We start from the raw sequence: 13,199 nt of genomic DNA, 5'->3' as shown, positions 1-13,199 counted from the left end.
AAATTTATGCCCTCCCCATTTGCCGGGCTGGTTTTCAATCGCACTACTTTATTGTCCCAATATTCTTTGCTATCTCGATAATGTGCGAGGGGGACACCTAGGTAGGTGCCTGGAGTTACTGCCCATTGCATGTAACAAAAAGTCTCGGGCTTGTATTGCCAATTCCCATGCCAAAAACCAAGACACTTGTTCCAGTTAATAGCACTTCCACTTGCAGTACAAAATTTTACAGCCTCTTGTACAACTGCTTTAGCACTGTCATGGTCCGTACAAAACACTGCTACATCATCAGCATATGCTAAAACTCGAACTTCAGCTTTATGAAAAGTGTAACCCCGAATGTTTGGGCTCTTCAGCAGCCGCAAACAAAAGGGCTCGAGGTAGAGAGCGAAAAGCAGGGGGGATAAAGGGCAGCCTTGTCTCACAGACGACAGCACAGGAATACCATCACTTAACTGCCTATTAATTATCAGCTTCGCTATACAACCATTGTACATCATTTTAACACCTTCTGTAATAACAGTTCCAACATTGATATGGTCTAGGATCAAGAACAGAACTTCATGTACGACTTTATCGAACGCCTTGTGGAGATCTAATTGCAACATGGCCACGCGCCCATACGTTCCGTCACAGCATTCAAGGACAGTTCTAGCTGTGTGAACATTGGTACAGATTGACCTGCCTTTTATGCCGCATGTCTGATGTGGCCCTACAAGTGACTTAATAACACTTTGAAGGCGACGAGCTAAAATCTTCATGAATATCTTATAGTCCACGTTTGTTAGACTGATGGGACGGTATGATTCAACAGACTGTAACTTAATCGGATCAGTCGTTTTAGGAATTAGTACTACGTGGGACGATCGGAAGGATGGAGGACTTGTTTTCGTTTCATAGAATTCACTAGTTAGTCTTTCAAGTGCGACTGCCATTTCTGTTCTAAAGGCTTCATATAGAAATGCACCGAGACCGTCTGGCCCAGGTGACTTGTTTGAACTAAGCTCCAGAATCGCTGATTCAATTTCCTCAGCCATAATACTGGCTTCCAGAGCGTGCACAAGGTCATCCTCTAATCTCGGCATCAGCGATAGGAATTCTGTTCTGAAGTAGTCAGTGTCCGGAGTATTAAGGCTGAAAATATCTGTGTAATGTTCGACGAATGCCTGTTTGATTATTTCTCTTCAATTTGTGATTTCGTTTTGATAGCATATTTCCGTTATCTCTTTCGACAAAGCGTGCCTTTTTTCATCACTGAGCGCGCATTTGGTAGGCGTCTCTCCGGACCACAGTTTCTTGTTACGCGCCCTTATGACTGCGCCACGGTACATTTCTTCGTCTATTGCCTCGAGCTTAGTTTTAGTCTCTTTAATTTCCCTTGTGAACAATCCCGGCTCGTAGCACTCCGTACTTAGCATAAAATCTAGAGCACTCTGCAGCTCTTTAACTCGTTGTTTTTCTTTTCGCCGGAGCGCACATGACCTATCAATAGCGGCTATTTTAATATCACATTTGAACTGCTCCCATACTTGCATAAAACTTCCGGAGTTACTTCGCAGCATGTTCGCTATATAAACCTTGACTTTATTCACGTACTCTTCATCTTCCAGTAATTTATCATTAAACTTCCACAAGTCCCAATTAAATTTCGCAGCTATTCTCTTCGTACCGATTGTAACCATGACTAGGCAGTGATCACTAAAAGAGACATAGATCGTCTATTAGTCAGAACATAACAGCGAACATTCGACAGGAACATATATACGGTCCAATCTAGCATGACTGCCTCCCTGAAAGTGAGTGTACATTGCCCGGCTTTCATGCGTCGATATCAAGCCTACATCTTCAAGGTCGTGCTCACCTACTATTCCGGACAGTAACTCGGCGCTCCGATCTCGAAAGGAACGGCTTGTTGTCCTATCCTCTGGTCTACAGACGCAATTGAAATCACCAAGCAAGATCACCCGCCTTTCAGTAAGCCGGACAGGCTTCACCTGTCTGAAGAAACTCTCCCTTTCAGCAATTGCATTCGGAGCGTATACACACACAGCTCTCCAAGCCACTCCATCCGATTCAAAATCACACATTACAAGGCGCCCACTTTCACACGAGAACACAGTATCAACAGCCCCAATACCATTTCTTAAAAAAATAACGCATCCACCCGCTCTTCCAACAGCATGACATGCGCAAATGCTGTATCTGCTACGATAGACCGCTACCATTCTGTCTGTTTGTTCTTCGTCTTCAATTTTAGTTTCCTGAACCGCGAGCAAATCTATTTCGTTTTCTAGCAGAAGGCGGTTCAGTTGCAGTTGCCTTCTACGCGCCGACAGGCCCCTTACATTAAGCGTAGCAACACGTAGGCTGGACGTGAGGTTGGCAGCCATCTAAGGAAAAGGGAGACGCCGATCAGTCTACTCACACATCAAACAGGGTGAAACCATATCCATTAAGGTGTTTGAGCTTAGTACTGACCCGATCAAAGACCGGGCTTCAACCGTTGTGGCAAAAATAGCCTCCGCTAAGGCGGAGGGAGAGCAGACGCAGTGCTGCGTTCCGGTGGCAATTTCGGTTTGGGCTTGAACGGTCCGCGGCGCGTTGAAGGTGCCTTCGGCGGAGGCTCCTCGCCGCGTTCACCGACCAATCTCGGTTCCTGAATATCCGAATCCTCGTGAGCCCGCTTCACTGCTACACTTGACGCGGCGGGCATCTCGGTATCGGCGTCTTCCTGGTTGTCGCCCTGCTGCCCAGTCGTAACCAGGGGCCCTATAACGTAAAACTATTCCAATATGTTTCTATTCCAATTTCCTGACGTCAAATTTGCGTAACACCGACGCAAGCACCGGGTGGTCACCCATAGGGTTGTCTGAACAGACCAATCAAACGCTCTGCTCGTTCATAGGAGGTCCCTTTTATTTGCTTGAAAAACGAATAACATTGCCTACACTGAGCGGCTTGTTGTATCTAATTGGCTGACAAGAGGCGAGGAGAACACTCAAGTGGAGAGGGATTCACTAGGGCAGAGCCAGTGCACTGAAAACCGATAACCGGATGAAGAGGGTGGTGCCGGCGTCTGCGATTTGTCGGCTTTCCCTTACTTAGCTTGTGGTGGCTTTTCGAAAATCGCGGCGGCATGTAACGGAAGCTTAAGAATGACGCTAAAATTGACCCTCAGCAAAGAAGAGTTGGCAGAATGAGGTAGTAAATGTGTCGAAAGTGCCTAAAAACGTTACACGGTCACGCAAGAAGTTTTATTATACGCAAATACACCCATGCTCTCCGGCAGGTGCGAGTAGCCAGCGTCTCAGCGATCGGCGGCAGCTATCTTTTATTCCTTTCGGAACGGGGCAGCCTGCGGCTATTCCGAAAAAAATTTAGTTTTGTTCGGCATATTAATGCATCTTTATCGCGTACACGTCACTTTGACGCGGTGAGTTCGTGCGGTTTTGTGACGTCGCGTGACAGGCAGGTGAAGTGGGTGCAGCCCGAAAACTTTTTACCAATAGCCGAGGGCTCATGGCGAAAAGAGGTCGAATCAGAAATAACTGTTTTTCTTTTTTCTGTCAAATCTTGCATAATCAGTGTGCACACATCATATCAGATGGGGAGGTATTGCGGTTTTTGTAACGTCGCTTGACAGACAGGTGAAATGGGGGGTGGTCGAAAAAGTTTTTAACCAATCGCGGAGGGCTGATAGCAGAATTGGAATAGAAAAGTTTGGAATAGTTTTACGTTATAGCGCCCCAGGCTTACAGCTGTCACGCTATCCGCTTTTTCCGGAAGGAACGCTGGCTTTGATGCGACGGCCGGCTGGGTTTGGTCCTTACCGACTTGGCTGGTATCTGCAAGGGGTGCGGGTGCGGTTTCCTTGAATGTTGACTCCTTGATGGCATCATCTCCCTCACTTCCGTGGGTTGCTTCAACCGCGTCTGCTTCATCCATGATGTGTTCGGCCATTTCATCATTTCGTGCCTGGCCCGTAACATTAGCGTAGCTACGCACGCACTGGCTCTCATCGTGGCCGAAACGACGGCATAGCCCGCAGCGTGGCACCCGACACTCACGGCGTATATGTCCTTTTCCACGGCACCGAAGGCAGAGCGGAGCCCTGCCAGGAACATGGACGAGAGCAACGTCCTCACCAACACGCAACTGATGGGGCAAGTCCTCGATGGTAACACCCACCTTCAGTTTCAGTGTAACCGACCGTGTTGTTGAAGCCTTGTCAACGCAGCCTTTAACCCTCCATTTATCGCGGGTTATTTCAGTCACTTTTCCGAACGCTGCTAATGCCACTCGCACGTCGTCGTCTTGCACACCGTGGAGCAGCCAAAACAGCTTCAGCCTGACACCTCGGTTGGTCGGGTCAATAACCACGCAGCGGTGGTCTTTCACATTGAAAGCTTCGGCCTGCAGAATCTTTGCCTTCGCTCCTTCGCTGTTGAAAGTAACGGCCCACAGGTGGTTCATCTGATATGCCCCAAGGGCAACCACATCCGGCAGCAATGACAGACGCGCTAGGGTGTCGCGAAAATGCTCGACGCGATATGGCCTGGCGGTGACATCACCATGCAAAAATACTGTGTTCAAAACACTCGAACCTGATGGCAGATGCGGAACAACCATTTCATAATCCTGGGCAGGCATTTCAGTGCTCCTGATACCGCGACCCGGCTGGGCCGCTAAAGCCGCTCCTTGGGAGCCCATGAAGCACACGTCCGTCACGCTCGGTGGCCGGAAGTCGTCTACTCAGCCACGAGTTCGATGCTTGAAAGCGGTACAAACGCGCTTCTAGTGAACGCGGTGTTGCCTTAAAAACGTGCCGTAGAAAGTTATACTGCGGTGTATATCGGTAATTATGAGCATGTAACTTACAGAAGTCGCATTTACACGAGTAGCGAAGTAAGTTTCCGCTACATTTCTTCTGCGCTTACCGCGCACGCAGAGCCATCTTGCGGCAAACTCAGAAGACCCCCTCCTCTCAATGTACGGCGCTGCCCCGACAGGTGGCGCGCTGTGCGCGTACCGGTGCCAGGCGCGTCGTTGCCCCGACTCCCTCTCCCCTGACCACGCTTCGCCGTGCTCCCACGCGGGTTGCAGAATCAAGCGCCGTTCCTTTCTTTAGATTACTATCTATCTTTCTCTCTGCCCGTGCCGATCACGACGTTTGGCTGGCGTAGATCGTTTCCCCCTCCGAGACACCGAGTTCTTTGGTTCGTACCGTTTGCTCAGGCGCACGTTTCGTTGCCGCGCCGAACGCTGCGTTGCTCGACGCTCTCCGTGTGATAGGTGGCCGCAAAGACCGATGCGGGGCGCCTCGTAAGTGATCCCTGCGCCGTAGCGCATTGTCTTACACCCCTTGGCGGGTCGATGGGAACGCTATCCCGTTCCACTCTTGAAGGCGAAGCTTAAGCGTCCTCCAATTTTTGATGGGACGACTGTATAGACCGGCTTTCCAGGACTGTCTGATCCGAAAGCGGCCAGTCTTCAAGACGGGCCAGCGCGGTCCCGAGTGACTGCCTGTGTGCGCTGTATCGGGGACAACGGCAAAGAACATATTCAATAGCTCCCTTTCTGCTGCAGTAGTCACACGCATATCTGTCTTCCCTTTTGATGCGGAAAGCAAATGATCTGGTAAAAGCGAGGGCAAACCACAGTCACCAAAATACTGTTGTCTCGGGCCGGGATAGTCCATTTCGAGGACAAAGTCGAAGGCAGAGGTTCAGTCGATGTAGACGTGTGTGCCAGAAGCTAGGTGCGTTCAACAATGATTGCGCGGCATCATTTGCAGGCACTCGAAGCTTCGCTGCTGCATCTGTTCTAGGCAGCAGGGCTGGTTCGTGCACGCCGTCTTCATGGGCAGATCGAGCAGCTTCATCGGCATGTTCGCGGCACATTACACCACAGTGACTAAGCCAGCGATATTGGACGTCGGGTCCTTGCTCAAAGAGGCGATGAAAGAGCTCTCAGATTTCTAAAACTAGTTGTTCTTAAGGTCCACGGCATAAGGTGGAAAACAAGAAATGTAGAGCTGCCTTGGCGCCACTGAAAATATTCCATCTTTGAGGCGGTTCCTACCAAATTATGCGAAGGGCATTATGAAGAGCAGTAAGCTCCGTGACTGTCGATGTCGCCTGGTTCAATGCCTTCAACTTTAGGTTGGTGACTTTAAAGGAAAAAATCGCTGATCCTGCAGACCCACCCACAGTGATTGAGCCATCAGTGTACAGATAGCTATGATGGTACGATCAACAATAGCAGCGAAAGTTGCTTGCGAGCTGTTGATGAGTGTTGTGCATTCGTTCGAGTGCCTGATACCGACAGACGAACTTGTGACTGAACCAAGCACCAAGGAGAAAATAGAGCTCTCGCAGCAGCTGTGTAATTGGATGAAAGGTATAGATGAGAAAGCAGTATAGTCTGACAAACAGAGGCGCGTTGTCGCCTTCTGTTAGTGAGGCGAGATAGTGGAAAGGTGAGCGAGCAAGACGCCTAACTGAGCGCTACCCTAACAATGTGAATCGTGGCTGGGCAGTCACGCGCAATACCAATGGTTTCAGCTGTTTATATACATCGTGGTAACCCTAGACAGAGCCTAAGCGCCTGGGATTGAATAATTTCGATTGTGCGGGTTTTACTTTCGGAGGTATTGGTCAGCACTGGCAAGCTGTACCTTAGATACCCGAGAACGTGTGTCCTGTACAGCTGCATCGTCCCATGTACTTAAGTACCCCAGGTTTTTCCTACAAGAAACTTGAACAGATGAGAAATGGCTGTCAGCGGCTTTTTTTTTTCGTAAGCCACCGTCGATGATTAACCCTGAGAACCGTGCGTCCTCGAATAAGAGATATTTCGTCCATCGATGTATAATGCGTACGAAGCTACTGCTTTCCGACTAATCGCGACCAATGCGCATGTTCCTATGGAAATCTTGAGGTTTTGTTCGCTAAGGTATTCAATATCAATGTTGAATATTTCTGGCGCCTTGCAAGTGCCTGAAGACGTGTGACGGCAAATGCCCAGACGCAGATGTCATCGGCATAGATTAACTTCACCGTATTTTTGGTAGATGTTCTTCGATACCATTGATCACAAGGTTGAAGAATGTGGAGCTCAAGGCACCACCCTACGGAATACTAGGGTGTGTGACTTGTTGAGAGGTTCAGCCGTCTACGGTATTCACAAAGAGAGACCGCTTAGGTAAACAACTGCTTCTCGAACAATAGAGTCGACCACAGTGGCGAACTATTTCCAGAGCCTCAAATATGGGCTCATGAAGAGCATTGTCACGTGCTCCTTCTATATCGAGGAACATGGCCACAGATAACTGTTTACACGCCTTTTGATATTGCAAGTGTTGGTGAGCATGACAGGGCGCTTGAGATAGCACCAGTCGCACGTTGCGGTCGCAGGTAATAAGACATGCAGTAAATAACTGCGTTTTAACAGAACAATATCTGCGTGTAGCTGATGGCAGACCTCATCGGCGCTTTAGAACATTAAGAAATGCCAGCGCCAATACACCAACAAACTTGCAGTCGAAACTGAATAACTAGAAGAAAATGAAGTGAATGAAACGCTAAGGCGCGTGCCGTTTGCCGAGTCAAGAACACATCGCGCTCTGCATTCTGCATAGTAAAAACTCGCCTTCCGATCATTTATACATTCAAAATCGTCGAACCGCGTTCTACATAAAATGTCTTTGGCATACCGCTTTAAAACTTTCTCTTAACGAATCGACACCTTCATCCTAAGCCTAGACACTTTCCAGACCATCCCAGTCCCTGCCATACCATTTACATCGTGAACTTTTATGGTAGAGATATTTTACTTCTTCCACTGACGAACTTTCTGCTTTTCCTGGTTTAAATTGCGCTTCTGACAAAGAATCACAGGGAGACTGGGCTACATTGCTGCACTTGTGGCACTGATATCGAAAAGCTTTTTTCGCTAAGAACTCGCTGTCGTTGGCGGGCCACCTTTACAGTAGCGTGTTCGCAATCTAAATTGGCCAGCGAATTTATTACCAGCCAGTATATAATCAAAAGCTTTGCGAATGTGAGCAAAAGGTACGTTCCTCTCTGATTCAGCGTCGTTATTTTTGTACGTATAAATAGTCCATGTTCTTTTGCATTTGCACATCCTCTATACAAAGAAACAGAACGTCCTCCAAATTACTGAGTAGATGCTCTGTGATTTTCAAGCAAAGTAGCCATACTCTCCTACGATTGGGAGCGTCAAGCAGCGTTTTGCCACAAGTAAATCGTAGGAGAAGCAAACAGATGATACTTGTAGGTATCTCAAAAATAACGAGACGCCCTTAGCTGATACATGAGCCATGAAAAATGGTTGTGCGAGTTTTCGAGTGTGCTCAGGTTAGCAGTATATTGAGAAGAATAGCATCAAAAAGCCCGATGTATGATGATGTATTGGTGAGCTTCGAGCCAGGAGTAAGCTAGGGCTTCAAGGAAGAGTACGTCAGCTAGTATAATGATATCGAAGTGCGCGTGCTTCCTTCGGACTTCCTGGATTGTGACGTTTGTGCACATATTTTTAGTGACTTTTTTTTCACCTGGTCATTCAGTAAGGGCTCTATAAGGCCTTTCTGAGTGGATTTGTTATTCCGGCTCCTTGATCTCCGAAGGTACCTCGAGCATCTACTCATGCCTTTAGGCTTTTTTCCTAATCAGGTGGTCGCAGGACCTAGAAGCGCGCCTTGTTCTCTTTCATCGACCGATTTTTGGAGGACCATTCGAGAAAAACTTGATTGTCTAGCTTGGTCTCTGAAGTGTGCTAATCAGTTGATGGGAAAGAGAATTGGATGGTAATATTTGGCGGGTTCTTTTTCTTCCATACGTGATTATCTATTACCGCGAAAAAAAATAAAGAAGAGCGACGATAACAAACTCGCAAGATGGGGAAGGAAGGGCCGAATTCACAACGCTTTTCGGTTGTAAGTGCGTCTTGTCATTTGCTCGCCGCCTTCACGAATCATCTGTCCAACATCAGGATTGACTAGGATTTGCTCTTGGAAACAAATCAAGCTTGTAAAAGCTTTTTGTGAACGTTGGTCTATGTTGTCGCATTGTACAAACTTAGTGTACAGATCTTGGCGTATAGAAATATCTAGAGCAGCGGTGCACACGCAAGGAGGTGCGGTTCGCGCAGCGCGGCAGCAACGGTAGCACTCTGTGCAATCGCCTAAGCGACAAAATAGCCCAGACGGCCAGATTACGTAACTAAGCGTACAGCATTTTGTAAACGTAGATCCCTTCCCACCGGCGTCTACGCTGGCTCATTCATCTTTATAACTTATAAGTGGTCCTGTTAAGTTGCTTCCAAATGCTCCAACACGTGTTTCTGTCCATGCAATGAAATTTAAGCATCAAATGTGTCCCATTACCTAAAGTAATATCTCACTGGCACTGGTTAACCTCCCTGCCTTCCTTCTCCACTTTTTCCTTCCTTCGTCACTGGCACGGCTTGATCGCGACCTTGAAAAATGTTTGTATGATCAGAGATTCGCTTAATCCGTAACAAACAGCAGTCACAAGACAGAGTAAGCTTCATTTTTGGTGAATGCTTTGAGTTGAAGAAGTTGCTGATGGCTTTCGGAATTTCAAGTAGATGCGTCCGGAATTCCTGAAGTTTCACGCCAGCACTCAATGTCTTTTCGAATGCGTCTTATCAAAGTGCGTCGAGCGCGTCTTTTCGAGCGCATATGTATTCAGGGTCACGGAAAACCAAGATTCCACACGCCGGTATCCCAACTGTATACCGCAGTAGTAATCTTCTTGTGACAAGCCTCGTGTCGGCTCAGACATTCGTATTTTTCATCGCTAGCCTAGTAAAGCATACAAATTTTCCCGAACATGAGCGCATTATGCCGGGTATTCTTTGGTTTTTTCAAATGTAGAAGAAATTTAAAATAACATGCGGCAAATTAAGTACTAATCCTTCAACTGGATTACTCAAAAGAGGTGAAAATTACGTACAGGAGAAATCAAAATCAGTATACAACCAATGAATAAAAGTACACTAATTAGGTTTTCAACTATATACTTTATGGCAGATATTTGAATTTGCGAAATGCAGCCAGTGAGTGTACTGGACGGCAGAAAACACATTCTCAGAAAGACACGTTTCGTGATATGCAGTTGTGTTTTGATATTTGCAGTGCCCTAAGAAATAAGTTCATCTTTTAGTTACTTTTGTGCCTAAATGTACACAACGGCGCTATTTTAACAAAGTAAGTGGAAGAACACTACGTCTTTACCGCCAGTATTACAGCGCATATTTCTAAACCCGTGCTATCCTCAGAATTCAATCTAAGTTGATAAGGCTTGCAAGCTTGCTGGCTGCAATTCTCAAATTGCAATATGTGCGGCAAGTAGTCTGTATAAATTAATCAGTGAAATTTCGCTATTAGCTGATCACATACTTTGACTTTTCGTGAATGTAGCGACTGCTTCTTCCAGTAATTCAGTTCAAGGATAAGAAATATGGTAACTACCACAGGCTATTTTTTCAGATTGTGTAGAATAAAAATATTGGGCTATAATAATTTAATAATGTTTGCAACATTTCGAAAAAATTGTCTCATGCGGAAATTATCTGTCAAGAAGAGTCCTACCTTCGCCGCACTCCTCGCTGTGCAGGGCCCAGGCAGTCACTCTCAGACTACTGCAAACAAGCACTTACCCGAGCCCCGCAGCGCTACACACAATGTACCCCGACCGGTTCCCAAGCCCGGATTGCCCTCTGTGTGGTGACTATGCGGACTTCGAACATGTCCTGTGGGGCTGCGCCTCTGCCGGTCCTCCTTTCACTCAAGAGGAAATGAAGAAGCTGATTAGGGCCCAGGATCAGACCTCTCAAACCCTGGCAGTCCAGAGGGCTCGTGACAGGGCCGTCAGGTTCCACCTGATGGTCCCCGAGTGGGCCTAGCCAGGTGGCGTGGCGTTTGCTTACGTCTCTAGTGGACAAAATAAAGTTGTTTCACTCACTCACTCACTCATGCGGAAATTAGGATAAATCGTGGTCATGCATGGGAATCAACGGTATTATCAACAATCGCATGGTTATCAAGGAAGAAGGTGAGAGATAATTGTCTGAATATATTATACCCGATCATGAGAGCCCGTTTATGAGTGCACAGACCGCATGCTCGTGTGGTCTGTCGTGCTCATGTGGTCAGGTTTTCTCTGTGCTTCCATCTACGTCCCTCTCCTTCACCCGCTCCACATCGTATTACTTCTCTGCTTGTTGGCTTCGCACTAGGAATGTCTAAGCACGCCTGCGTGTATGTTGGCGTCACTGTGTCTCTGGGCATGCCATTTTTCTGTCGGCGGAGCATAGATACGGAGAATAACTGCACTCGAGTCGGGTTTCATAGGCCGCTGCGGGAACGCCAGAGTCATCGACGCAGCGCGCGCACAAAAGTTGAAGACGGCAGCGAAAACGACATCTTACAAAGCGACAAAGGAAATGAAGTGGGCCGGAATGGAAAAAAGTACGGCCTCGTTGCCTGCGCAAACGACATTGTGGCGTTATTTTGTACGTCCTTCTTTTTTATGGCACCAAAAGAAATTGAAACCTAGGCCGCCCGAGCCGGGATTAGTTTGGGTGATATGTGACAGAGGCGAAGACGTTATAAACATGGTCCGCCACTTTATATTGCCGGTCGTATGACTTCTAGAATGGATGCTCGGTGTTGAAACAAAGAAACCGAAACATTGTTGTCATAGTCGTTCTGCGAGAAATAATTGCCCACGGCACCGGCAACAACCATTTCTTTTTAAGAGGAACATATCCGGTTTTGCTTCCGTTCTTCTTTTTTTATATTTTTGGCTGTTATTGTTTATTCTGATGTCTTTTTTTTCCTATCGCGCTGAGCCTTCAGTGTGGATCATTAGTGAGCATTACGTTCTGTCACATACGGGGAAGTTTTGAGACGATGGCAGGCCTTCTCTTGCTCCGGCACCAGACGCGCACCGACGTTGGAGACTTGCTGTTCGCGGCACTCACCCGAATATTTCGAGAATAGTGTTCATCGCCTGCTAGGTAAATAAAGACATGCGCTATGAAATCTGATCGAAGAAACTTTTATTATATTACTGCAATGGTAGTTAACACAACAAAACTGGCTTTCCTGTGTTTGTGTCAGTCCTGAGCGTTAGGTTATTGCCGTCATCTCGATGTCATATTCGGATCACCGCTTCAGACTTGCTTCACAGTTGCCATAAACGAAAAAAAAAGGACTGCCCGCAATCGCCACTGCTGATGTAACCCATGCCTTTTTTTCAATACGCAGTTGGCAGATGTTTGAGCTCAGCTAATTCACAACTCACGCACTTGGCTATTTCGGGCAGGCTTTGTGCTCCACGCAGGCTCGGATAATGATGTGCTTCTATATCAGAGGTTCGAAGAGTCAACACAATAAAAGATGAAGGTGACACCCTGCTGATCGCGATGATGTTGAAAAAAATAACGTTGTCTATGTAACAGAGTAAAGAGTCACGGAAATGACATATGCTTTTGATTCGTTCAATGTCTTTGTGCTTTGACAGCGCTGAGAGTCACCACTTGTGAACACTCAGACTAACTCACATGAACTTCTGATCACAAGCAAAGAAAAGCATGTTTCAGGTTTTACGTCGATAGCGCCAAGGGCCCCGTGTCGCAGGTAAATCCTGCGTCGGCGCCGGTGTCAGCGGAGTTGTTCGAGAGCGAAAAGTTACGTATATATTTAAGTATATGTATATACCATGCCTTTCTGTATGACATGTGGTGTATGCGGGTTATATTACAACATCATTCTATCATTAAAAGGTGCTCACACCTTGTCTTACATTCTTGACAATGTTATTCCTCGGAATATTGAGAATGACAGCCCACAAACAAATGTCATAAAACAAAACAACAACAGCGCCTGGATTTCATGTAAATCTTCTCAGACATTAATATTAAAAGTGCGAAAGAATAGCAGAAACCTGATACCTGGCTTTGCTGGGAAGCGTGAGACACAGTCGGGGATTTTTGTGTGTTATCGTGCTCCATTTTTAAAGGCGAAGCTCGAACGTATACCGATTTTCGTTTGTGCTCACCAATATGATAAAATCACATAAAAATTGTATAACCGAATAATAATGTGCTACACTTCGTCATCCATCAGGCAAGTCTAAAAGAAGTAGCTA

General features: G+C 46.8%; 2 protein-coding genes across 2 annotated transcripts in view; one reads left to right on the top strand and one right to left on the bottom strand.

Moving 5' to 3' along the window:
• LOC135911573 (synaptogenesis protein syg-2-like) overlaps positions 1-13,199 on the top strand; it is a 180,713-nt gene that overhangs the window by 56,704 nt on the left and 110,810 nt on the right. The gene's annotated exons all lie outside the window — the stretch shown is intronic.
• LOC135911574 (uncharacterized) lies at positions 2,525-4,738 on the bottom strand. The gene is made up of 2 exons (XM_065443899.1): positions 3,757-4,738; positions 2,525-2,743 (listed from the first exon to the last, which is right to left on the bottom strand). Exons 1-2 carry the CDS (start codon positions 4,708-4,710, stop codon positions 2,525-2,527), a joined length of 1,173 nt encoding a protein of 390 aa, XP_065299971.1. The 5' UTR covers positions 4,711-4,738.

This window comes from Dermacentor albipictus, chromosome 1, assembly GCF_038994185.2.
Source record: "Dermacentor albipictus isolate Rhodes 1998 colony chromosome 1, USDA_Dalb.pri_finalv2, whole genome shotgun sequence".
Lineage (NCBI taxonomy): Eukaryota > Metazoa > Arthropoda > Arachnida > Ixodida > Ixodidae > Dermacentor > Dermacentor albipictus.
This window is presented reverse-complemented; position numbering and strand designations above follow the sequence as displayed.